A 26,441-nucleotide genomic window follows, 5' to 3' on the forward strand; every position below is an offset into this window, starting at 1 on the left:
CCACTTTGCCCTTATTCTCCATGGGGTTTCTACATGGTTTTATGACCATTCTTGTCTTATCCATTGCTCTTTTGGGTTTGTCATGAGTACCCCCAACCCCCACTCACACTCTCCCTTGGAATCCATGTATTACACATTCATTGTGTGCCATTTCCTCTTGAATTATATACTCACTGCCATTTCCTTTTGAGATAGAGCATAGTTTTAATCACCGACCTTATTGGGTAGATTCATTTTATTGTTTTATTGTGTCTAATATTCTGTTGTTTATATGTTTATATGGTGTTGGGTTTATGAGTACATCTACTGATTTTGAATTAATTGGGTTGATACATTGTTCTAACACTACATACCTTAATAGAGACATGACTTTTAAATGTCAATTTTTTGTAATGTTAGCATGTAGCCTTCCTATTGATGTATGTTACAAAATAAAGAAGATGAAGTTACTTGTGATGCAAGTAACTTGAGCAAACCCTAACAAACTGTACTAGGCCAGCTGTATTTCTGTTGTGACAGTTAGAGTAGATAGTGTTACTGTGTAGTTAGCTTATGATAGATATAATGTGTAACGCCTCAGATTTTATAGTCCAAGACACTACGTCTAATTCATTTCCATTTTTCGAAAAACAGTACTATTTTTTTTTATTTCATCAATAGTAAATTCTTAGCAAAATCTATACAAAGTTCTTAACATAATTTAATGAAAATTCTTAAAATAAATATCCTATAACATTACAATTCGATCAAAACCCAATTTATCCCCCATATGCACTTCAAGCAAAAACTTCAAAGCATAAATCATCTCTTCTTTGGTACCTAAAATGTTAGTGTAAGGGTCAATTTCCTTATCCAAATTGGTTCATCCTCAAAGCACCAGAAACAATGTCATGAAATAGATAATATCAAAACTTATCAATCAAAAAGAATTAAGAAAAATACATTCAAGTCATATGCTTCAAAATTATTTGCAATAAAATAGTTTTAAGTCAATAATCAATCACATGTATACAACAGACTCAATACAATTATGCGTAAGATGCATGCTCTTATAACTATATGATCCAGATATAATTCCTGCCTTCCACTAAGGCATCCACACAGAATATAATTGCAATTCCCGCCACTAAGGCACCACACAGATGCATATGCCATGCATGATCATGAAAATGCAGACTAAAACCCGCCACTAAGGCACCACACAAAATATAATTATAACCCGCCACTAAGGCACCCCACAGATATATAATATTAACCCACCACTAAGGCAATTACAGCCAAATATTAACCAAATATTAATGCATCATCAAACACACAACCAACCGTCAATCATTTCACAAACTCACATTTTCATCTTTCTCTTTTCTTTTATTCATAAAAAAAAAATGTAACATTTCTTTTCCAACATCACAAAAATATATAAAGCATAATAATATAAAATATATCAATTCACACTACATTATCACACACAACTTTCATATAAAACATAATTAAGAATAATCACTCATAATTAATAATAATCACTTTTAGAATGGATTTATTTTACCATAAAAATACATTTTAACTATTTTTCTTTTTAAAAGACAAGAATTGCTACCTCTACTTAATAACACAGCCTAGCACTTAGTATGGACGTATGGGAAAAAAACCCTTACCTTGAGAGTTTTCTTCCTAGACACAAAAGTTCCCGGAGATAAACAATGGCTCTCATGAATTCTCACAAATATTGGTTCAAGGCTCCCTTTCGGTGCTACACGAATTTGAATTGATACGAAGGAATTGTTTGTATAGCCTTTAAGAGAAAATGGTATATTGTTAGAAATGGATCAGAGAATAGAGAGAAAGCACAACAACACAATTCTTACCTCAAGACTCCATAAAAAGATGCGATTGGATTGACAACTATGTGGTGATGAAGGTTTTTGTTTGTTCTTAAGAGAGTAAAGTATTTATTTGTATGTGTGGGAGGTCTGATGTTTGTGCTGAGGTTGAGAGAAGAAAGGAAGAAACACGTAACAAATCATGGCACACTGCCTATTTATTTTCCCATGCATATTTTGACTAACCACCTAGTATATGTATAGCAAAAATTAAGGAGATGAGCATCATGGACTAAAACTACCTCTCATGAATTTAGTCACACGTTCATTTTCAAAAATACATTTTTCACATGCACCTAAAGCCTTAAAAAGAACCTAAATTATAGTGATTATTTGGCACACTTGAAATCCCAATAAAACAAAACCGGGGGTGAAAATTGACTTCAGGTAGGAAAGTAGGAACCAAAATAATTACTATAAAAATTGATCAATTAAAGTAATTAAATAAATAATTGTAATAAATAAACTATGGATTATAATCAACTAAAATAGCAAGTTACAATTATTATTTTATTTTTTAAATAATTTTCTCACAAAATAAATTGATGAATAAATCATAAATAGAAAATTACTACAAAACATAGATAACATACATAAAATATTAGGGTGTTACATAATGTACCTTCATTAGCTTATAAATAAGTGCTTACACATTGTAACTCATTCATACAATTCAATAATAATCTTTCTCCCTTTTCCATTCTCTTCATTTCTCTCTCTTTTTGAGTTTGTTATTAATGTACAACCTCATATAATAGGCAATTCAAAAGCTTAATTTTTGTAATGTTAGAATGTAGCCTTCCTATTGATGTACAACCTCGTATTTGGCAATTCAAAAGCTTAATTTGTACCTTTTTTAAAAGACTTTTTGGAATTTCCAATTACATTAATTATTTCTTTACGAATATACCTTTATTTATTTTGCATCTTTTTCTTCAATCAACAATAAATATTATTAAAAACATAAATCAACTCTTTCTCTTAAGAATAAAATTGTAAAAACAATAGTAATTATATACAAATTTAATAATACTACCAACTTTCTTAATTCTTATGATTTTAGCAAAAATATCTTATAATTAACGACAGAGGTAGTATATATTTTGGTTGAAAGGTAAATTCATTAATGTATAATATCATTGCCAGAGATATATGTAAAACCAGTTAAAATAAAAAAGAACAAATAAATCTAAGAAATATCACAACAAATAACACAAGATAACACAAAAATTATATCTCTTAAAAATTGACCAAGTCTTCGTCTCAGTAAAATTAAATTTACCTTTTTTTGCTGATATGAATTAAGCTAAAAAGTAAACAAATTAAATCTTGCTAAGAAATTAGTTATTACAACCTTTAAAGTTGTTGTGAATTGATTTACAACTTGCTTATATCAATTGACAAAGAGAAGTATTTTGAATACCTATAGAAACATCTTGCTAAATTAAAAAAAAAAAAAAAAAGAAGGTTATTCCAACCTTTAAAGTTGTTCTGAATTGATTTTCCACTTGGTTACTTAGATCAATTGAGAAGGAGAAGTATTTTAAAAACCTATCATACCAAGGTGAATGACTAGTTTAAAGAAAGGATAAAAAAAACGTAATTAATATGTCATTTAGTTTAAATTAAAAAAAATATTTTGAATATTAGATAAATCATAAACAATCGATTTTTTTCAATTCTCATGAATTAGACATGATTGTTAGAGTCATCCATTTTAATCACAAACAACACTACCAACTACATGCACGAACCACCAATATTTCGGACAAACAATACATACTCTCTCATTTTTCATGTATTGAATGTGACTATTGAAGTTATGAATTTCAATTACAAGCGCCACCACCAACTACATGCACAACCCATTAATATATCTTTTAAAGAATACATATTTTCTCCATTTTTTGTGTATTAAATATGACTCTTTGAGTCATTCATGTCACAAGAGAATAATTATTATATATGGAAGAAAAACAAAGTGGTTGTAAATTTTAACCCATATTATATCTACTAGCGAAAAGACGAGCAACCACGTGCCCTACGTGCTCGTCTTTCCACTTTTTTATTGCGCTAACGCGTGCAAATTATGAACGGTAATTTATATAAAATTTTGATTTTGATTAAAATTTAAGTACAAATATTTGTTACTTTCAAATTGTAACAATCCTCAAAAAACAATGTTTATCTTTTTCAATAACGACAATGATTTAACATATATAATATAAATCCTTATCTTTTTAATATCACCAACAATATTAATATTAATATAGGAAAATTTGTTTAAAAGTATAAATGAAATTATAAAAAATTCAGCCCAAAATCTCTATCCACTTCATAATATTGTTCCTATTGTAGTGAGATATTTTAGATTTTAATGAGATTTAATTTTTTAATAAAAATTTAAAATAACATTATTAAAGGATTAAATGAAAGGGTAAAATAAATAATGCCAAAACTCATGTATTTTAGGCCTATTTTCCTTATATATTATAGTATAGATGTATCAATCATCTATCAAATATCTTGTCAAAAAAAATCTATCAAATATCTGATTTTTTTTTTTTTTTTTTTTTTTATAAATAATCGCATTAAATTTTGTAGTGCTGTATTATTTTATGGACACATTACCACTTTGAAATCAAATGAGGAACATCACCAGTGTCATATATTTATTTAGTCTACTTTCAAAAAAAAAAAATTATTCCTTTTTATTTTATTCTTTTTTCACAATACATGAAATAAAATACACTTTTACGAGAACATAAATACAAAAAATTGTATTCCTTTAACTATTAACATATGGTATTATAAAAAATTGAGTGTCCCTCTAAATATATGTATACATACTTTATCTATATGAGCCCGTTTGTTATTGTTTTTTAGCTTAATTGTACTTTTCACCCCTATCTTTTGCCAATTGTGCGATTTTGCACCCCATGTTTTTAAACGAGCGATTTTGCACCCCATCTTTTTCCCCTTTTCTGATTTGGAGGCCCCCCATGAATTTAGTGATGATGTGTCTTCATTTAATATTTGCCACGTGTGTAAATGTAATTTTTAAAAAACAAAAAATTAATTTTGGAAATTAAAAGAAACGGGAAAAAAATTTGGTGACAAAAAAAAAAAGGGAAAAAAATTGACAGCTCTACCATGAACGGAACCAGTAATCGATATTTTTTGTTTAAAACAAATCTATGAATAAAATCCAAATGGAAAAAAATTAAAATAAATAATTAGGTTTTTTTAATTGGTTTTGTTTTAATTTTATTTTTTTAATTGGTTTTTGTTTGTATTTTATTTAATTTTATTTTTATTTTAACAAGATCTGCATTTTCTTTTAATTTCCAAAATCAATTTTTTGTTTTTTAAAAATTACATTTACACACGTGGCAAACATTAAATGAAGACACGTCATCAAAATCAGACACATCATCACTAAAACACATGGGGGGCCTCCAAATCAGAAAGGGGGAAAAAGATGGGGTGCAAAATCGCACAATTGGCAAAAGATAGGGGTGAAAAGTGCAATTAAGCCTTGTTTTTTTAAGAAAAAAAACCCCTTATAAGAGTTTTGCATCCGTTTGTTACAGATTTTTTAAAAAATTAGAATCTAAAAAAACAACTTCAAATGAGAAGCTGCTAAGAACAGCTTTTTAAAAAATAGATTTTTTTAGAGGAGCGAAAAAATATGAACCAAAAGATTGAACTGATTTTGTAACAAAAAAATCGCTTATATAGCTGTATCCAAACAAACTAGATTGTTTTTTTTGAAAAAAAGTGATTTCTATTTGAGGAAACAAACTCAAAGTAGGTTATGATTTTTCATAAAATCTCTATAAGATAATCTCTAAATTATTTTACTGTAAAATCATTTTTATTTTAATCTGTAATAAACAGGCTCTATATTACCATAAAAAAAATTGGTGCCATTTATGAATGATGTTATGGACGGGAGCGGTTATGGTGCATAGGGAAATCCTTATGCACCGTGCATAAATCCCAACATAATTGCTTCCTACACCCCCAAAGGAAACCAAACAAAACAAAACGAACCAAACGCGGAAACAAACTGAATCATCATTGTCGTTCATCATCATCACCACTGGAATATTCAATCTCATCACCAACACCGTCGTTCATCATCATCACCGTCATCATCACCGTACCGGAATGTCAAAACCATTTTGCTGTGGAAATGGTTTTTGTGAGTTGTACTCCAAACCCATTTTGTTGTGGAAATGGTTTCCAGAATCTTCAATCTCATCATCAACACCGTCGTTCATCATCATCACCGTACCTGAATGCCAAAACCATTTTGCTATGGAAAACCATTAGATGTACTTAATGGTTTCCAGCAGTTGTACTCAAAAACCATTAGATGTACTTAATGGTTTCCAGCAGTTTCCCAGCTATAAATCCCTCTAACATCACAAAGATTAAGAATCCTGTAACAACTTCAGATCTGAAACCGTGAACACAAACAGTGACGAAGCAGTAACATATAGCAATCAACACAGCGCCACTGGATCGAAGAAGAAGAAGAAGAAAACGCGAGGGAAGAAGAGGAGCGAACCGGTTTTAATCTTTAGATCTACTCCTTCTCGTTGTGTTTTTGCGCGACCCGAGTTTGGATTTGGCTTTAAAACGAAAATGGATGTTGAAAAATGGCTTTATTTTTTAAAAAGGGTGAGTTTGGTTCTCCAGCACGGCGCCGCCGCCGCCTTTGGCCGGCGACCACCGCGCCGGAATCATCATGTGTGGTCGGAAGAGATGAAGACTCATCTAAATTGTAGAGAGAGAGGGAGAGATTTATGTTTTAGTGAGAGAAACGCTTGAAGCAAATGAAGTTTGATTTGGTGTAGTTTGAGAAGCCTAGGATTATTACACGTGTACACTAGATCTGATGGTTGTGAAGTGTTTATGCACGGTGCATAAGGATTTCCTTATGCACCATAACTTTTGCCGTTATGGACGGTCGTCCATTCCGACCGTGTTTAGAGCCGCCATTGAGTAGATGCGATAGCAAAAAAAAATAAAAAAAATACAACATGAAATAAATCATGACTTCTGATTTGTTCGTAATTTTTTTAACTATAGGTCAGATTAATTTATGGTATAAGTGTGGAGTGGAAAGAAATAATAGAAGCCCTTGCAAACTTTACATAAATCTAAAGCCGAGAGTGGACAGTGGTTTGCTTTTTTTTACGGTAACACTAGACTTAGAAGCCAAATTTTGAAGAAACGAGGTAACACTAGACTTAGAAGGCAAACTAAGTTATAAAATATGATTACACATATCTGATTTTTTATACGTGCAAGCTTCATTCACGATTCATCATTGGTCCGATCAAAACCATGGCGAAGCGGAAGCATGTACAAACAAAATCCCAATTTATGTTAACATGCAATTAAAATTCAATACCTCCGGTGGAGAATCAATTACAACATCCGAAGAAAAAATTCTAGTGGGAAGCATCAACAAGAGAAACATAATCGAAAAGACATAATCGAATATGAGAAACATAATCGGTAGATATAGCGATGGCTTCCAATGATATCGTAGAACTAAATGCAGCACTAACACCAATTATTTGTGGCGTTTGTAAAGTCTAATTTAAATACGCAAATGAATAAATTATATTATATGTATCAAGCTATGCGTGTATCTTTTTTACCATGCCATAACCATAATAAACTTGTAGTTTTGTTAAAAAAATTGATTTCTAAGGTAGCTTTGAAACAACACAAACCAATAACAACCTTTGATTCAAATATTTTAGGCGGCGCAAAAAGATCATGGCCCTATCTTATCTTATATAGTAAGTAAGAAATAAAGTTTATAAAGTTTGGGCAAAAAATTTATCGTAAAACGTTACTTCCTTCCTGCGAATAATTTCACATTTCCTGCAGATAATTTCACATTTCCTACAGATATATCTTTCTTGCGGAACCTAAATCCTTGGCAAAATCTGCAGGAAATGTGTTTCCTGCGGAATTTACACAAAAATCCGCAAGAAAAGTTAAAAATTCTAGTAATGGTTGGGCTTGCTACAAAGAAAGTTGGAGGTGAGCCCGGGCTGGGGGTGGCTCCGCCCCTGAATAAAATATATGTGTAATTATTTTTTGACAACTTTTTCTCTCATACTCACATTATATTTTTGGCTAAAGTGCACTTTTCCACCCGTAACTTTCAAAAACTTTCAATTTTGGCCACCTAAGTATAAAAACTACAATTTTGGCCCCCTATGATTTAGCCCTTTTGCATCTTTGATCCTTTTGGTCAATTTTGACCAAGTCAATGCTGATTGGACATGTCACGCCTGTAATTACCTATTTTAAAAATAAAAAAAAGCCACGTGTATAAATGTCAAATTAAAAAAAATTAACAATTGTTTATGAAATTAAATAAATAAATAAAAAGTCCAATTATTTATGAAAAAAAGCCACACAATTATTTATGAAATAAAAAAGTGAACAAAAATCATAAATCTTCATCATCTCTACACATGATTCATTCAAGATTATTGACAGAGAAATGTAAAACACACAACACAAGACAAAAAAAACAAACATTGGAGTTTCCTCGACCAAAATTGTTTGGGAGCAACCTAAGATCATTTCATTTCATTGTTTTTCTCACATGTTCCTCTTGCTTATACCTCTGTATCTCTTCTTCATTCTCTTATGCTATATAATAATAATAATAGCATATAATAATTTGTAGTACCATACCACTTTGATTTGAGTTGTAAATGGCAAATGCATCTGGGTTATTCTCTACTCCTTATGTTCCTAACTTCAGAGTAAGCCTTCCTTCTCTCTCTACCACTCATCGATTTATATGCTTGTGTTTTGGGGAAAATCTCATGGGATTTTAGAAGGACTGACGATTCTCCTTGGGGAACTAGATTGTTAGAGCTTGAAAAATTGTAAAATCCCATTGAAGTAGTATTGATTGAACAGTAACCATGGCATGTAATCCCATTTTGATTGGTTTATTGGTTCTTGAGGATTTCCAGATTTATGGGGTGTTTGGTTTCTGGGTTCATGAGTACTTATGGGTTCATGAGTGATGCTCCTCTTCGGTGAAGGAAGAAGATGATGAGTCATTTTGGAGTTAATAATTTCTGAATTTTTGGATTTGTAATGTTCTTATTTTGTAGTTGAAGATGATTGTTGTTGTAATATTAAAATTTGTTGACATAACTTGTTTGTCCTTAAAAATGGTTTAGTGGGCTTGTGCTTGAAGTTGAGTTTGTGGGTGTTGGATGGATGGATTGAATCACGTGTAGAGATGATGAAGACTTATGACTTTTTTTATTTATTTAATTTCATAAATAATTGTTAATTCTCTTCACAATTTTTTTTTAAATAATTGTTAATTCTTTTTTAGTTTTTTTAATTTGAAATTTAAACACGTGGCTCTTTTTTATTTTTAAAATAGGTAATTACACGTGTGGCATGTCCAATCAGCATTGACTTGATCAAAATTGTCCAAAAGGACCAAAGATGCAAAGGGGCTAAATTATAGGGGTCAAAATTGTAGTTTTTGTACTTAGGGGGTCAAAATTGCAAGTTTATGAAAGTTAGGGGGAAAAGTGCAATTTAGCTTATATTTTTATATTGTCTCTCTATTGTTTTGATTTTTGTATTAATACCTTATTTTCTTTGTAAATTTATAATTATCTAAAAAAAGAAGTCAAACTTTTGGAAAGATGCAACACCTTATATGACTTTTATCAACCTCTCTGTAAATCTGTGAAGCCCTGATACTTCAAAATGGATGACGTATCGTATCCCCTGTGTATTCTGCACCGATACCTGTCTGATACTTCTCGATACGTATCGGGAGAGTATCCAAATATTAAATTTTATTTTTTAAGAAAATAATTTTTCGATACTTTCCGATACGTCCCGATACGCACGGATACTTGTGTTTTTTATATTATTTTGATTTTTGTGTTTTTTTTTTTTTTTTAAAAATAAGAATAAAAACATTATATTATTATAATATATATACATTTCCTTTATCTTTCTTTGGTGCCAGTACGACCCACACCATACCACAGAAACAATTTCATCTTCCCCTTTCTAAAAAATTAGGGTTTCAACTTTTTCTTCCAAAATGGTCGCCTTCCACTTTGGATACAGTGCTTCTTTTTTGGATCGATATAATATAGCACTAGCAATGTTCCTTTTGGATATAATATAACATTGATGTATGGTGCTCTTTTTGGTATATTTTGCGTATGTAATTGACTAATCACCACTCTCTTAATTGTCAATATTATTTATATTTATGTTAATGTGCTACGAGTCTAGTTTCTTGTGTTTGTTAATATATTTGCATATATTTAATTATATAATTTTTTTATTAACGTATCCAAGCCGTATCGTATCTTGATTTTTGAAATTTTCCCGTATCGACATATCGGTGCAGTATCGTATCTCGTATCCAGGCTTCAAATTATTATTTAACAATCACACAGTAAAACCAATTACTATTTAACAATAAACCTTTCTCCCACACCAAAATATTTATCTTTCGAATTTTAATTTTTAATTCAATATCTCATCCCATTCTCTACAACCCTTCAAATGTTAGCTTTCACTCCCTAACATCTAAATTATCTCATGTTCTTCTTCTTTTTCTCCTTAATTTATTTTTTTATTTATATTTTGAAAATTCACCATTTTTAAGAGAGATTTGTGTATTGCTACTGTTTCATTTTCTTTCTTTGCTATGTTTATGTTTCAAAATAAAAACTGGACTAACTTTTATTTGAAGTCCTAACTTTCTCCTTCTTTATTTGAGGAAAAGAGAGATTTGATGAGTATTTTTTAAAAGTAGGAATTTGGTTTAGTTTTATGTACAACATACTCTTACATAATGTGAGTGCGTATTTTTCTTAGGTAATGTTTTGATGATTATGTCAAAACTAAGATAAAATTTGATGTAAGGATGTTTTCATCTAAAATTATGAGCTATAAAATACACATACGACATTTGTTTTTGAATAAATCTTACTCTGCATGTTTCTCAAACCAAAACGAGTTTTTTTTTCAACTTCTATGTCTCAATATACAACTTATGTGTATCGATACAAAAGACAACTTGTATTAATGCAAAAATAGCTTGTATTGTATCCAATATCAATACACAAACAATTTGTATCAGTACAATGACTTTTTACTCTTGTTTGTATAGATATACAAATGCTTTTGTTTCAATACAAACTATTGATGTATCGAATATCGATAACAACCTTTTAGTCTTAAAAAAATCTAGTTGACGAAACTATTGTTCAATCGATACAACATAGAAGTGAGGTGATAAAAACATAAGTAAGTCCATGCAAGATTATTAGTGAGTCGACATAAACATGTTATTTTTCAGTTTTTTGTGATACAAGGTCAGTTACAAATTTTAACAATTGGTACTTTGTGAAACATGTTATTTTTCATGTCATTCAATTGGTAGTTAGAGAATGTGATTCACCCCTCTTTCTCGTCTTTCAAATCATCTCTTGTACTTAGAGAATGTTGACAGTCTGGTTATGACGATGTTGGCAATGAAATTCGCGCTATAGATAGAAACTTAAACTTTCTTCTTGTAACCAAAGATTTTACAAGAAAAATGCAAATGTTGAGCATACAAGACACGCAACTTAAAATCAAACTTGATCATTGTCAATTCTTTTAGCACAAAAATAAAACTCGGTTTGGAACTAATTAATATATGTACATTGGATCTCCACACAACAGCAATAAAAGTAAGAACAAGGTACATTGGATCTTCACACAACAGCGATGGTTCTGTACATTTGCCTAGTTAGTGAATTATGACTTGATAAATTCCAGAATTGTATTCAAGTCAAAGCAAGTGTGAATGGAAGGTCCAATCGGCTGTGTCAACTCAAACCTAATTGGTTTGTGTGATTTTAGTTACTGTTAAAATACTAAATAATAAGGGACTAAAAAATGCTATTTTTGTTAAGTGTTAAGACTAAAATGAATAAATTTTTTAAAGAGATCCAATCAAATTTTACCAAGTTTTTAGAGATAAAAAACATTTAACCCCTTTAGCTATTGGTAAAACCTGCAATATACCTGATTGTTGGTCGTACGGACACGTTAGATCTCTGACAACACATGCTCAATGTCATGGGCATAAACCATAAAAGAGACTAGGAAGAGAAATGGTTTATCTGTGTTCATTACTACTTGGGGTGTGCTTCGATCTTCAGTTCATTCATATTTGCTCAAAGACTCTTGCAAACGAAGAATCTGCAAGACCAAATGTTAATGAATTAATTTATGCATAGTGGAAACTCTACACTATCAATACAAGTTCAAGTGTATATAATGAAACAATAAGCGAAAGCTTCAAATCCTGAGATACCTCCTCATTCATAAAATGAAGATTTTCACGCTGATATTGCAACAAAGCCATTTGCTGATCAGAGAGCCTGCGATCATTGGTACCTATTGCATCAAGGTATACAAATTACACAATTTACATTCTTCACAATCCAAGAACACAGTGTTTGCAAATGTAATTCGGATTTTTTTATTATTTCGTGTAAACATGGATGGAATGCATAAAAGGTAGATTTCCGTGCATTCAAAAATATTATGGTTTGCCAAACAAAGTTCTAATTTTGTGGTTCTTTACAATCCAGAAACCCAATGTTTGATGTGTGTATTTGCAACTGTGATTTGCATTTGCATTTGTGCTTTTTCTTAATTATGATTAGCATTATATTATAATTAAGAACTCGTAATCTAAACTGTCCATTTAAGCTTTTGGGTTGATTTGGTTCTTGAGAATTGCCACATATGTATCAAATGACTTCACATGTTAAATATCATCTAAAAGTTAAAGTCCAAACACTGAAATGCTTATGATAAGCTGTAATGGCAAAGGGTATGCAAACGATAAATTTCTTTCAACTTCTGGCTGAAACTATAATAGCCCTGCATAAAAGAAACCTTCATAGAGACATGTAGCAAAACTTCTTTTGGTAACTCTAATGTATCATATAGATCTATCTAACTGTATTGAACTTTCAGATTCCAGAGTCCTATCAGTTAATGCTTCGAAACAAATGCTCATGGAATGGACACATGCACATGAGAGATATCCAAATTAAGATACTACTATGACAAAAAAAGCACTAGCAATTGAACGAATTACTTGCGACAGTATCTTCTGCACTTGATAAACTAGATATTGTTGAAAGATTCCTGAGACGGTAAAGACGCGGCATTTGAACCCAATAAGAAGTGCTTTAAATCTTAACTAATGCCTAATAGAATAACATTTATTAAGCTTGTAAAGCTACATAAATAATGTTAATTCTATACATTACCATTGACAAATACAACAACAATGTAAACTCCAAAGGGGCTAGGATAGCATTATCACATGATTTCTTCTGATGAACTTAGCAAATGCGGCACACCAATCAGAAAACTATCCACACCCGATTAAAAGAACAGAGAACAATTAATCACATTAGTTCTGGTACCAAACCTGTCAACAGCAAAAGAAGAACATCACAGCTACATAACACTGGAGAAATCAATCCTTGCACAGGCCGAAATATCCATTGAGCTCCTACAGCCAAAGTAGTATAACCTGCCTAAAATTGAAGAAACAATAAGCAAATCATCACACTGTAACAATACTCTTAACGTAACAAACCTATGTATCGTGGACACTTCATACTGAAAGTGTCCGATACCAGGCAGCACCTACATGACACCGATACATGTCATTTCATTTAATCACTTTTATTTTCTTAAATTAGTATTGCATCTACGTGTACGTATCACGATTCTTAAATTATTATATTGTCTTAAATAATCATCACACATTCACATCATTCTTAACGCAACAATCCTACATATCACCGACACTTCATATTGAAGAAGTCCGTTGACCGACGACACCTACACAACACCACTGGTACACGTGATTTCTTTCAATCACTATTATTTTCTTAAATAATTGTGTCTACTTGTCGGTATCAGGGTTGTGTTAGTATTTGTGCTTCATAGCAACAAATTATCAAATTAAATATAAAAAATCACGACATAAATTATCAGTGCCTATGTGTCACTATCAGTATTGAATCCTAGTATGTGCTTCATAGCAACAAACTATCACATTCAACGAAAAAATCATCATCATCATCATATATTATTAATGTCCATGTCTCAGTATCGTGTTTGTGCTTCAAAGCAACAAAATATCAAATTAAATAAAAAATCATATCATAAATGATCAGTTCCTACATGTCACTATCAGTATCGTGTCCGTATATGTACTTCATAACAACAAAACTATCAAATTATAAGAAAAAGCCATCATCTTATATTATCAGTGTCCGCATGTCAGTATCAACATCGTGTTTGTGCATCGTAGCAACAAACTATCAAATTCAATAAAAAACCATCATCATAGATTATCAAATAAAAGAAGAATACAAGACACCACAAAAGTTTCACCGAAGACATCCATACATTATAATATGGACACCTACACACATATACGTTGACTATAGGGTATACTTAAATGATTTACAGGAACTGAAGCAGTTAAATTTTGAAATTTGCACCTGTTTTGGATTGAATCATGTATAACTATTTTTCCCAATTTAATACTTATACCATTTTTTGACTTGGGTTATACAACCGAGTCATCTGATTTATCTAGTTCAATCATACAATGCAATCTGTGACTCAATGGTTCGACAATTAACCTCATGAATTTGCTGAGTCAATGACCAACCGGATTTAAAAACATTGCAAATATCACCATCGCAGTAGGAAGAAATTCCTCAGTGTCACCAAACACCATCCTCAGCGTCACCAGAGTAGGGAGCAAATTCCTCATAATCCTTCTCGAGAGAAGCAAGATTCTAACGAGCCTCCTTCTTCCATACCCTCGGTCAAATACCAGTGCACAAAAGAACGCTTATTGCTAGACATAAGATCAAACTCCTCGGAGTCATCACTTTCAACTTCCCAAGTATCATTAGAGTAGGGCGCAAAGTCCTCATACTCCTTCTCGAGAGCAGCAAGATCCTCACGAGCCTGTGATAACTCACCTTCTTCCATACCCTCACACACATACCAGTGCACAAAAGCACGCTTGGCATACATAAGATCGAACTTATGGTCAATCCTGGAAAACACTTGAGCAACACTGGTAGAGTTAGAGATCATTCCTACAGCCCTCTGCACCTTGGCAAGATCACCACCAGGAACAACAGTTCGAGGATAATAATTGATACCTACCTTGAACTTAGCTGAACACCAATCCACAAATTGAAGGGTTTCATTTCTCTTAATGGTGGCTATTGCAGAAACCACGTCCTTAGGCACAATATCACCATGATACATCAAACAACAACCCAAGGATTTTCCATATCGAGGGTTGCACCTAACCATCAAGGAAGAAGGGTTAAAAACACGATTGGTGATCTCAGCAGAAGAAAGCTGGTCATGGTAAGGTTTGTTGGCAGAAATAAAAGGGGCATATGAGGTAAGCATGAAATGGGTCGTATGAAAAGGAACCAAATTGGTTTGAAGCTCATTGAGATCAACATTCACTGATGCATCAAACCTCAAAGAGGTAGTGAGGGATGAAATAACCTACACAATCAAAATCAAATAAATCCCAATATTCAAATGCCCACATTTGATTTTGAAGTTTCAATGAATATTGAGTAAATTTATACCTGAGAGATAAGACAATTAAGGTTGTTGTAAGTGGGTCGCAGGATATCAAGGGAGCGCTTGCAAATATCATAGACGGATTCATTGTCGAGAAGCACTGCCATATCAGTATGTTCAAGGAGAACACTGGTTGAAAGGACGGTGTTGTAGGGTTCTAGGACAGAAGTTGAAACATGGGGAGATGGATATACGTCCATGCCAAGCTTGATTTTTTTCCCGTATTCAGCAGAGAGATGCTCCAATAGAAGTGAACCCAAACCAGAGCCTGTGCCGCCACCCACGGCATTGAACACCAAGAGACCTTGAAGATCAGCGCAGTTATCTGCTATCTTTCTGATTCTGTCCAAGCAAAGATCAACAACATTTTTCCCAACTGGGATCGCAATCATCATATCATATATATGTTAGAACTTAATTTAATTAATTTAAAATAAACTACTACTACAACGAGAGATGACTTACTGGTACGACCACGTGCAAAACTGTTGGTGGCACCTTCATTGGCGGTGATGAATTGGTCGGGTTGGAAGAGTTCACGGTAGGCACCGGTCCTGACATCGTCAATGGCGGTGGGTTCAAGATCAACGAATACGGTGCGTGGAACGTATTTTCCAGTTACAGTTTCACTGAAAAAGCTGTCAAAGAATATATCTCCTCCGTCGGCGGTCAACTTCCCATCAGGCTGAAAAATCATAACCATTGAATGATAGTTAAAGAAATGAAACGAAAGAAGAAAAATAGGTTTTAAGATTGCATAGGTACCTGAATGCCATGTTCGAGACAGTAAAGTTCCCAGCAGGCATTTCCGACCTGGATACCGGCCTGACCGATTTGGATCAAAATACACTCTCTCATTTACAAGGTAAGGGTAATCTGAATGGAAATCCAAATTCAAATTCAAATTCAAATGTGAGCGGCTGCCTCTTATTAAAACGTCTTCTCTCTCCCCTTCTTATAAAAATATTAGATGGGTGTAGCCTTGCATGGAGAAGGGGTGGGTAGCCTTGCATGGAGGGGTGGTGCCTTGCCTACCTAATATTTTATTATTATTATTCTTGAATAAATTGGCATGTATTTATATCCGACTAATTCAAATAAATTTGTTTGTCGAAAATTAACATGAACGCGGAAAGAAAAAAGATCACTGCATGATTGATAGATTTATTTGTATTCGTTTGATACATTCGACCTCAATAACAAATATAGAGAAAACTTTTACAACAATAAAAATTAGGTTTAAATATGTAAATCGTCCATATAATTTGACGTGTTTTTGTTTTTCGTACTTGTGTCTTTTTTTCTTTTAAAATTGTCCCTGTAACTTGTTAATGTTTTGCTTTTTGTCCCTCCTATTAGCTTTTGTTACAAAAACGTACATGTGGCTAACAGATGATGATGTGGCAGTGGTAGACGACGCTGACGTGACAAACTGGATGATGAGTCACACAGTGAGAGGGACCAAAACTAAAAAATGAAATTCATAGAGGGATCAAAACCAAAAAACGAGAATTCGAAAAATTCGAATTTAAAAATTTCGGTTCTTCCATCTTCTTCCTATCTTTCTTCCACCATTTTCATCTTAGCTGCACATCTTTACCATTTCTTCTACGATTTCATTAATAATGGTGAAGGTGTGCGAATACAATGGAAATGGTGGAAGAAAGACAGGAAGATGATGGAAGAACCAAAAAATTTAAATTTGAAATTTTCAACTTCTCGTTTTTTGATTTTGGTCCCTCTACGAATTTCGTTTCTTGGTTTTGGTCCCTCTCACTCTCTGACTCATCATCCAGTTTGCCACGTCAGTGTTGTCTGCCACATCAGTCACGACCACATCATCCTCTGTTAGCCATGTGTACGTTTTTGTAACAGAAAGTAATAGGAGGGACGAAAAGCAAAACGTTAACAATTTACTGGAATGGTTTTGAAAATATTTGCTTCAATGATTTCAGTTCTCGATTGCCATGTATTGACCTCCATTTGTGCCTCCAACTTGAAACTTGGAAAATTATCTAAGATAGTCCTGTTAATTTTTTTTAAAATCAATCATAAACTCTGATTGCCATGTATTGACCTCCATTTGTGCCTCCAACTACCAAGTCCGTAATCCATTTTCCGTCAATGTTTGAAGCAGCTGGTAGTCCACCTTTTATATTAAGAGAAAGAAAATATGTGAAGAGTGTGACAAGGGAAATGTGAATGAGGGGGCGAATGCAGAGGAAGAAGGTCCACAAAAACACGTCTACACTGCAACGATGCAGTTGCTTATGGTGGATAGGCGGAGGAACAGAAATGGTTGTGCAGCAAGATGCTTACAGAACAAGGAAGAGTTGCAAGTTGCAAGCACATCGTTAAAATTGATGGTGGTTTTTGATTGTGGTCATCCTCATAGTGTTGATGGTCTTGTAATGACGGTGGTAGTGATGAAATTTGCGCTATAGATAGAAATTTTCTTCTTTGTAACCAAAGACTTGATAAGAAAAATGCAAATGTTGAGCATAAAAGACACAGCTTAAAATCAAACTTGATCATTGTCAATTCTCTTAGCACAAAAATAAAACCCTGTTTGGAGCTAATATATGTACATTGGATCTCCACAAAACAGCAATGGCTCTGTGGATACAAATTCACTGCATGTTTATAAAAGTGAGAACAAGGTGAAATGCTCTACATGAACAAGGTACATTGGATCTTCACACAACAGCGCTGGTTCTGTCCATTTACCTAGTTAGTGAATTATGCTCCTTGATCAGTTGCTTCTACCGACATATGTGTTTGACTTCTTACTGTTGGAATCTTTCTTTGCAATTCAATATTTGACATCCGCTCGGCCTCCAATGCTCGCTCAAGCTTTCATAACATCATTAATAAAAGGTTTTAGCAGAACATTTCAACAACTATAAAGCTCAACATATTATTCTAACGATATGGATATTCACATATTACACTTAATTATCAATAGTACCTTGGCAGCTCGGGTGCTCCATTCTCCTAAAATAGCTCTGAGTCTTTCATTCTCTTCTACATACTGTAATGATTATAACCAGAATTCTACTATGAGCATCTAATAGTCGAAGGTAGTATAATTTTAGTATGGTTAAATGTATTTTTAATTCCAATAACACTGATAAAGTGTGATTTTGATACAAAAACTGTGTGCATTTTTTTTGGAATACAAAAAAAATAAATTAGGGGAGGGACACCTTTATGCAAGAAAGAACCACTGCCTTTAGCGATGATTTACAATGGAATTTACGTATAGCTTATGACTTGATAAATTTCAGAGTTGAACTCAAGTCACAGCAATTGTGAATGGAAGGTCTAATCGTCTGTGTCAACCCTAATTGGTTTGTGTGATTTTAGTTTACTGTTAAAATACTAAATATCAAGGGACTAAAAAATGCAATTTTTGTTAAATGTTAAAGACTAAAATGAATAAACTTTTTAAAGTGATCCAATCAAATTTTACCAAGTTTTTAGAAATAAAAAACATTTAACCCCTTTAGTATTAGTAAATCCTGCATGATACCTGATTGTTAGTCGTGCGGACACGTTGGATCTCCGAGTCCCTTTCAGCAATCAAGGACCTTGCAAGCCTTAGTTCAGATTGTACTTGGTTCATCTGTAACAAAAATTTCAAGCAAGGATCCGTTTAGTTCGAGCAATTGGGTTTGAATGATATCTGGTGACATTTAAAAATGAGTTGGTGGGGGGGTAAGACATATTGTTAAAATCACTAATTTATTGATTTATAGTGTAAATTCAATAATATACTAGTTTCTTAGATGAATAATTATGTCAATATCGACTGTTCATAATGTTTGAAGAATGTCCAATTACATTTTAGCAGAAAAACACCACTAAAGTAAAACGAGTTCTGGAAAAAAAAAAATGAAGGCCATAAGATTTCTAGAGCATAATACTTAACTAATTGCTCTATTTGCACAAATGGAATCGATGCTTAGAATCTCATGACCAATGGTGTCCTCCAAAACTTCCAGACTAGCCATCATTTGAAGGCTGGGATGGGAAAAATATAATACAAGCCGTGAACTAATCAACTTCAAATAATTCACTTAGCTTTCGTCACTTAACTGTTCGACCTATCTTAGGTTCTACATCTCACTTAACTGTCCAACCTACCTACTAGAGTTATCTTCATGTGGAAGTATTGTAGCTAGTTAGGAGAGTGTGCTAGGTACTTGTAGCTGTATGCAATAACATTTAAAACTAGAACAGGACAGTAATTACCTCGGCAGAAATTGTACGCAATTCTTGGTCACGAGCGGCTAGTAGATGAGCAAGGTCAACCTGCAATATAAGCAATTTATTTCCCCAGGTAGACAGATGGAGCCACAAATATTTACAGAAACCAAGAGTTGTTAAGGAGCTATGCTAGTATGGAGTGTTTTTTTTTTTTTTTTTTTTTTTTTTTTGTTATTTAAATTCTATATTTGGTTTGTCTAAACTATACAATTCAAGCCTAGCTCATTGTTATTTAACCTACAAGGCTCGAAGTTTTACTGAGTTCAAGTTTGGTTCATTGAGCTTCAGTGGGTTTTGAGCTCAAGTTGAGAAAACAGGCTCAAATTCTTGCCAGGTTTATCCTGACATGACATATTCTAAGTGAGCGGAACCTAATTTTATCAAGTCCGAGCTCTGCTAAACTTGACTCGTTGCCATTCCTATGCAAAATAATTTTTCAACTATCAATGAAATGGATGACAACAACAGGTTTAAAGGTAATTGAAACAAGATTTACGAAATTCCCCCACTATAAATATATTTCAATTTTTTTTTTTTTTTTCAGAGGAAATATATTCCAAAAGTTATTAAATATAATGAGCAAGGTCAAAGAGCAATGAAAGAAATTTGTTCCCTAAAAAATGGAATGATTGATTGTAGGGCTACAATTATGTATCTAAAACTAGATGCCAACCAATCTTGAAGATCTCAACTGTCAGGGTTGAATAGAGAACTGTTTTTTAGCAGGAAGGATTTTGAATATAAATTGATTAAACTTCAACATGGTACTCTGGTTTACATCACAAGGTGAATTCAGATTGCAGTACATCACTACTAATCTACTATTTCAGCAAAGACATTTTCTATCTCATATTAAAATGACATTGAGTATGTCTAGATGGATAAGCCACAACAACACATACTCAATGTCATGGGCATAAAACATAATATCAAATAGAGATATAACACATAAGAATTTAAAATTAAGTTGGAAAAGTGAAGACTAGGAAGAGGAATAGTTTATCTGTGTTCATTATTACCTGAGGTGTGCTTCGATCATCAGTTCCTTCATATTTGCTCAAAGACTCTTGCAAACGAAGAATCTGTAAGACAAAATGTCTATGAATTAATTTATGCACAGTGGAACCTCTACACTATCAGTACAATACAAGTTAAAGTGTATATAATGAAACAAATAAGTGAAAGCTTCAAATCCTGAGATACCTCCTCACTCAAAAAATGAAGATTTTCACGCTGATATTGTAACAAAGCCATTTGCTGATCAGAGAGCCTACCATCATAGTACCTGTTGCATCAAGGCATACTAATTACACAGTTTACATTCTTCGCAATCCAAGAACCCAGTGTTTGATATGTGTTTGCAAATGTAATTTCAATTTCTTTTATATTTGCATGACATGAATGGAATGCACAAAAGGCAGATTTCTGTGCATTCTGAAATACTATGATTTGCCAAACAAAGTAATTTTGTGGTTCTTCACAATCCAGAAACGCAATGTTTGATGGGTTTGCATATGCAATTTGCACTTGTGCTTTTGCATAACATGAATGGAATGCATAAAAGGTGCAGTAGGTAGATCATGGTGCATTTTGTGGTTCGAGAATTAAACGTGGATATTGAATGATGAAGTAATTAAGAAAGAAACTAAATTACAAAATGTTTGCCTTAGACCCTCCAAAGAACTTGCTGGTTGTAGTGGTGAATACAAGGACTTCAGAACATCAGGATGGGAGTTCAATGAATTGTACTGGTGTATGTATCCTGCTTATACAGAAAAAGCACATAGGAAGAATTACATAAAAATACTACTACGATAACAAATATACAAAAATGGGATATTATTATTATATAAGTGAACTGAATTTGCAGAAAATACATAAATATTTCATCAGTAGGGTAGATGGGTAGAATGCAATACATATTTCCAAATTTTTCAGCCAATTAGGGGTGCTGTCCTCCCCTCCCCAAGACTCAATACACTATTATAGTTTTTCAAAAAGACAATCTTAAGCTTGTTCACTTTTTTTATACATATAATTTACTACATATCAATAAATGTTCCCAGGTTTTTCATCCAATGAATGGCCGTTCGTGGCACCTGAAGGCTGAAAGAATTTCTTTAAATGTCCTTATATATGTATAACTTTTTTATAAAACAATGTTCCCATAAAAGAAACTAATCTTAATAGGAAGTTTATAGCATTGTTAACCTCCCTTAAAAATACGAAAGGATTATAACTTACCAATGTAAAGGCTCATAAAACATCCAGCACATAATGCTTCGACAACCATAATAATCCTGCAGAGTTTTGAGGCAACCAAAGTAAAACGTCTTGGTAGATGAATGTTGAAGTTGTGAGATTTTGGATAAAATGATGAGAAAAATAATAAGAGTTTGAATATTATTGATAATAGCTTGATACAAACTTCATACAAAAGACTAAACACCAATTCTTATTTATAGGGATACATATACCAAAACCTAAATAAATAGGAAAATCAAGAGCAAATATAATAATGATAATAATAATAATAATAATAATAATAATAATAATAATAATAATAATAATAATAATAATAATAATAATAATAATAAAATAATTGTTGCACGATATGAAATATCAAATTTCATTTGATTACGGCCAATTTAAATGTAGAACCGTTAACAAGCCTAGACGTAAACAACCAAACTCTTGTCCCCTACCAAGTATATATGTTGCAGCCAAAAGTTCCAAAAACAGCAATGTATCGAGCATCACTATTTACAAGCAAGACCATCATAATACAACACTAACATAACAAAGTATACTCATTCAACCAAACATGCAAAAAAGCGTCATTGTTTTTCCTGTACTTCATGGCAACATATGCTGTCTCCAACAAAAACTCAAAGTTTGTAGCATTTAATCACCAATCAAATTTATAAATTTATAAGAAATTTCTATCGATAAGAATCACATTAAGCAGTCCTTCATATTTAGAAGCAGCATTCTCCTGCTGATATTCCATTGAATAACCATAAAAAATGTCTTAAATGGACAAGTATGACCCAGTGATGATAATACCTCAATATTCCAGAGATTGACAGAGAACCAGTGTAAGGTTTCCAGACTATAACAAGTAGCATTGCAGCAGTTCCTGGCATTAAATCAAATTGTTGAGAATATTAGTATTATATTATAATTAAGAACTCGTATTATAAAACTATCCATGTTGAAAACATTCATCTGCTTCCACCTAACAATTTAAGCTTTTGGGTCGATTTGGTTCTTGACAGTTGCCACATATGTATCAATTGACTTCACGTGTTAAATACCTTCTAAAAGTAAAGTCCAAACACTGAAATGCTTACCATAAGCTGTAATGGAAAAGGGTATGCGAACGATAAATTTCAACTTCTGGCTGAAACTATAATAGCCCTGAGAAAACACATCAATGATTAAGAACATAACTAAAGAGGAAAACAACATAAAATAAAATATAAAAGAAACCTTCATAGACCCATGTAGCAAAATTTCTTTTAATGTTTCACAGATCTAACTGTATTGAACTTTCAGATTCCAGAGTTTTATAAGGTAAATGCTTCCGAACAAATATGAGAGATGGACAAATTAAGACACTACTGTGACAAAAAAGTACTAGCAATCGAACGAATTACCTGCAATCGTATCTTCTGCACTTGATAAACCAGATATTGTTGAAAGATCCCTGAAACCGTAAAGACGCGACATTTGAACCCAATAAAAAGTGCTTTAAATCTAATCCCAAATAAAATGACATTTATTAGGCTTATAAAGATTTATAAATAATGTTTAATTCTATGCATTACCATTTACAAATACAACATCAATGTAAACTCTAAAGGGGATTTTAGCTGCTTTAATTCACCAAAAATTTAAACGTTATCCAATTACCCTACGCCAAATTCAATTAACAGAAGCCTAGGATAGAATTATCACATAATTTATTCCAAAGAACTCAGCAAACACGGCACACCAATCAGAAAATTATCGACATCCAAATAAAAGAACTGAGAACAACTAATGACATTGGTTCTAGAACCAAACCTGTCAACAGCAAAAGAAGAACATCACAACTACATAACACTGGAGAAATCAATCCTTGCACAGGCCGAAATATCCATTGAGCTCCTACAGCCAAAGTAGTATAACCTGCCTAAAATGGAAAAAACAATAAGCAAATTATCACACCGTAACAATATTCTTAACGCAACAAACTTATGTAGGACTGGCACTTCATATTGAAGATGTCAGTTATCCAACAAAGACACCTACATAACACCAATACATGTGGTTTCATTTAATCGCTTTTATTTTCTTAAATTATTATTGTCTGCATGTGAATATCGGGATTCTTAAATTAGCAAATCATCACGCATTCATAATATTCTTAACGCAACAAACCTATATATCACCAACACTTCATATTGAAGGTGTCCATTGTCTGACACAGAAACCTACACGACACCACTGATAAACATGCTTTCACTCAATCACTATTATTTTCTTAAATTATTATGGTGTCTACCTGTCGGTATCAGTGTCGTGTTCGTATTTGTGCTTCATAGCAACAAACTATCAAATTAAACAAAACAAATCAAATCACATCATAAATTATCAGTGCCTAGTGTCACTATCAGTATCGTATCCTTGTATGTTCTACATAGCAACAAACTATCAAATTCAACAAAAAGAAAATCACCATCATCATATGTTATTAATGTCCACATCTCAAGCTCAGTATCGTGTATGTACTTCATAGCAGCAAACTATCAAATTAAATAAAAAAAATCACATCATAAATTACCGGTGCCTACGTGTCATTCTCGTGTCATTATCAGTATCGTGTCTGTGAATGTACTTAATAGCCACAAAACTATCAAATTAATTGAAAAAACCATCATCTTATATCATCAGTGTCCACGCCTGCGTGTCAGTATCAGTATTGTATCATGCTTCATAGCAACAAACAATCAAATTCAACTAAAAATCATCAACATATATTATCAAATCAAATAAAATCTCTATAAAAAAAGTATAAACTTACCAGTAGTATGCAATACAAAACACTCCCAAAAATCCTTGCAGGTTTGCGATGAGCAAATAAAGGAGCTTCATGAAGTATATCCAGAAATCTACATCAAAATTAAAAATAAAGCTTGATTTTGCATGCATCATAAAAAACTGAACTATTGAAATCAAAATTCGGAAGAAATTGAAAAATTGGGAGCGTGATTACTGACAGAGCGTTTTCTTCTTGAGATGTGGGTGGCCGAGAAGAGAATCTCTCCGTTGCCATTTTCTTCTAGATTTGAATCAAGGGTTTGGAAAAAGGATGAAGGTTCTTCTTCTTCTTCTTCTTATTGTTCATCAATGAAAATTGAGTTATGTCATTTCAAATCCATATTTTTGTTACCATCTAAATTTAATTACATCATCAAGTATATATAACTCACTTGTGATAATTATTATTAAAAATATTTTTATGGTAATTATTAAATGTTTTTATGTTGTTTTATTGATTTTTCTTATGAGATGTTTGATTCATCATTGGATTATAAATAAGGGAGATATACTAAAGATGGTTTAAGGTTTGGATCTAACTGAAATCAACTCGTTTAAATTTAAAGTGGTTAGTTTTGAGTAACGTGTTTATAATTTCGAACATGTGAATCTAACAAATTATATAAAAAAAGTTAACCTAAAATGTTTGCGATGAATAAACATGTTAATCAACTTCTTATTATTGTGTCAGGTTAATCATTGTGTCATGTTGATGTAAATTTAACATTAAGTACACTTAATGTGGATGTACACCTTTAATAAAAGAGTCCTGATACATGGACATCCTAAGCTCGCATACACACTTTAGACCACCACGAACAAAATTGACATGTGGCTAAGTGACCCCACACACAAACACACTCAGCGAAATTTTGTCTTTGACCCTCTCGTCTCTTCCGTCTCCCTTCCTTCACCATGTCCTTTCCATCCCACCACCGCTGCCAACACCCATCCTTCCTTCATTTAGTTGTGGTATCAGCTTTCCTTTCACCACCACAGAACTCCAGGATTGTGACTTATTGCCAATACCTAACTGTGATGGTGATCCATTGAAGCCCAAAAAAATGATCTAATTTCAGAACAAAGGAAAATGGTTTGAGTTTGAGCTTTAGATTGTAAGTCCTCCTGAGTATCACAGTGGTAATGCTACTTCTAATTGTGTTTTTAGAGATTGTGAAGCTTTCAAATATAACTATACTCTTCCCCCACCTCTCACTTTGTTTCTTTTCATTTGTTCATGTGCAACAGTACTCTCCATATCAAACTTCCAACATATATGCATAATTATACAAAATACCCTCACTACGATCTCTTCTATCAGCCTCACATCTATTCCGAAAATGGGTCTTTGAGTTATTTTTTAGCTTGTACAAATGTCATGCTTCCGATTAAAGACGTCGCTGATGCTAACGACCCTTTTACTTTCATAACGGCTGATGTTTCCATTGCAGTAAAAGTAAC

The 26,441-nt window shown here is 32.7% G+C and overlaps 2 protein-coding genes across 3 annotated transcripts; both read right to left on the reverse strand.

Moving 5' to 3' along the window:
- Positions 1-14,279: 14,279 nt before the first annotated feature.
- LOC25486510 (tubulin alpha-2 chain) lies at positions 14,280-16,537 on the reverse strand. Of its 2 annotated transcripts, XM_024776189.2 has the most exons (5): positions 16,392-16,537; positions 16,092-16,311; positions 15,632-16,002; positions 15,064-15,545; positions 14,280-14,824 (listed from the first exon to the last, which is right to left on the reverse strand). In XM_024776189.2, exons 1-5 carry the CDS (start codon positions 16,482-16,484, stop codon positions 14,668-14,670), a joined length of 1,323 nt encoding a protein of 440 aa, XP_024631957.2. In that variant the 5' UTR covers positions 16,485-16,537; the 3' UTR covers positions 14,280-14,667. The 2 variants fall into 2 exon arrangements, with proteins under 2 accessions (XP_024631957.2, XP_013463550.2); XM_013608096.3 differs by having other exon boundaries at positions 14,280-15,545; positions 16,392-16,493.
- Positions 16,538-18,141: 1,604 nt separating this feature from the next.
- LOC25486512 (protein FIP1) lies at positions 18,142-25,340 on the reverse strand. The gene is made up of 14 exons (XM_013608098.3): positions 25,160-25,340; positions 24,964-25,051; positions 23,964-24,072; positions 23,555-23,604; positions 23,249-23,315; positions 22,962-23,034; positions 22,140-22,195; positions 21,561-21,657; positions 21,099-21,180; positions 20,915-20,977; positions 19,881-19,940; positions 19,159-19,251; positions 18,595-18,657; positions 18,142-18,479 (listed from the first exon to the last, which is right to left on the reverse strand). The coding sequence occupies exons 1-14, from the start codon at positions 25,213-25,215 to the stop codon at positions 18,366-18,368; spliced, it is 1,071 nt and encodes a 356-aa protein (XP_013463552.2). The 5' UTR covers positions 25,216-25,340; the 3' UTR covers positions 18,142-18,365.
- Positions 25,341-26,441: the final 1,101 nt, after the last annotated feature.

The sequence above is a fragment of the Medicago truncatula genome, chromosome 2 (genome assembly GCF_003473485.1).
Source record: "Medicago truncatula cultivar Jemalong A17 chromosome 2, MtrunA17r5.0-ANR, whole genome shotgun sequence".
In the NCBI taxonomy this organism is placed as follows: domain Eukaryota; kingdom Viridiplantae; phylum Streptophyta; class Magnoliopsida; order Fabales; family Fabaceae; genus Medicago; species Medicago truncatula.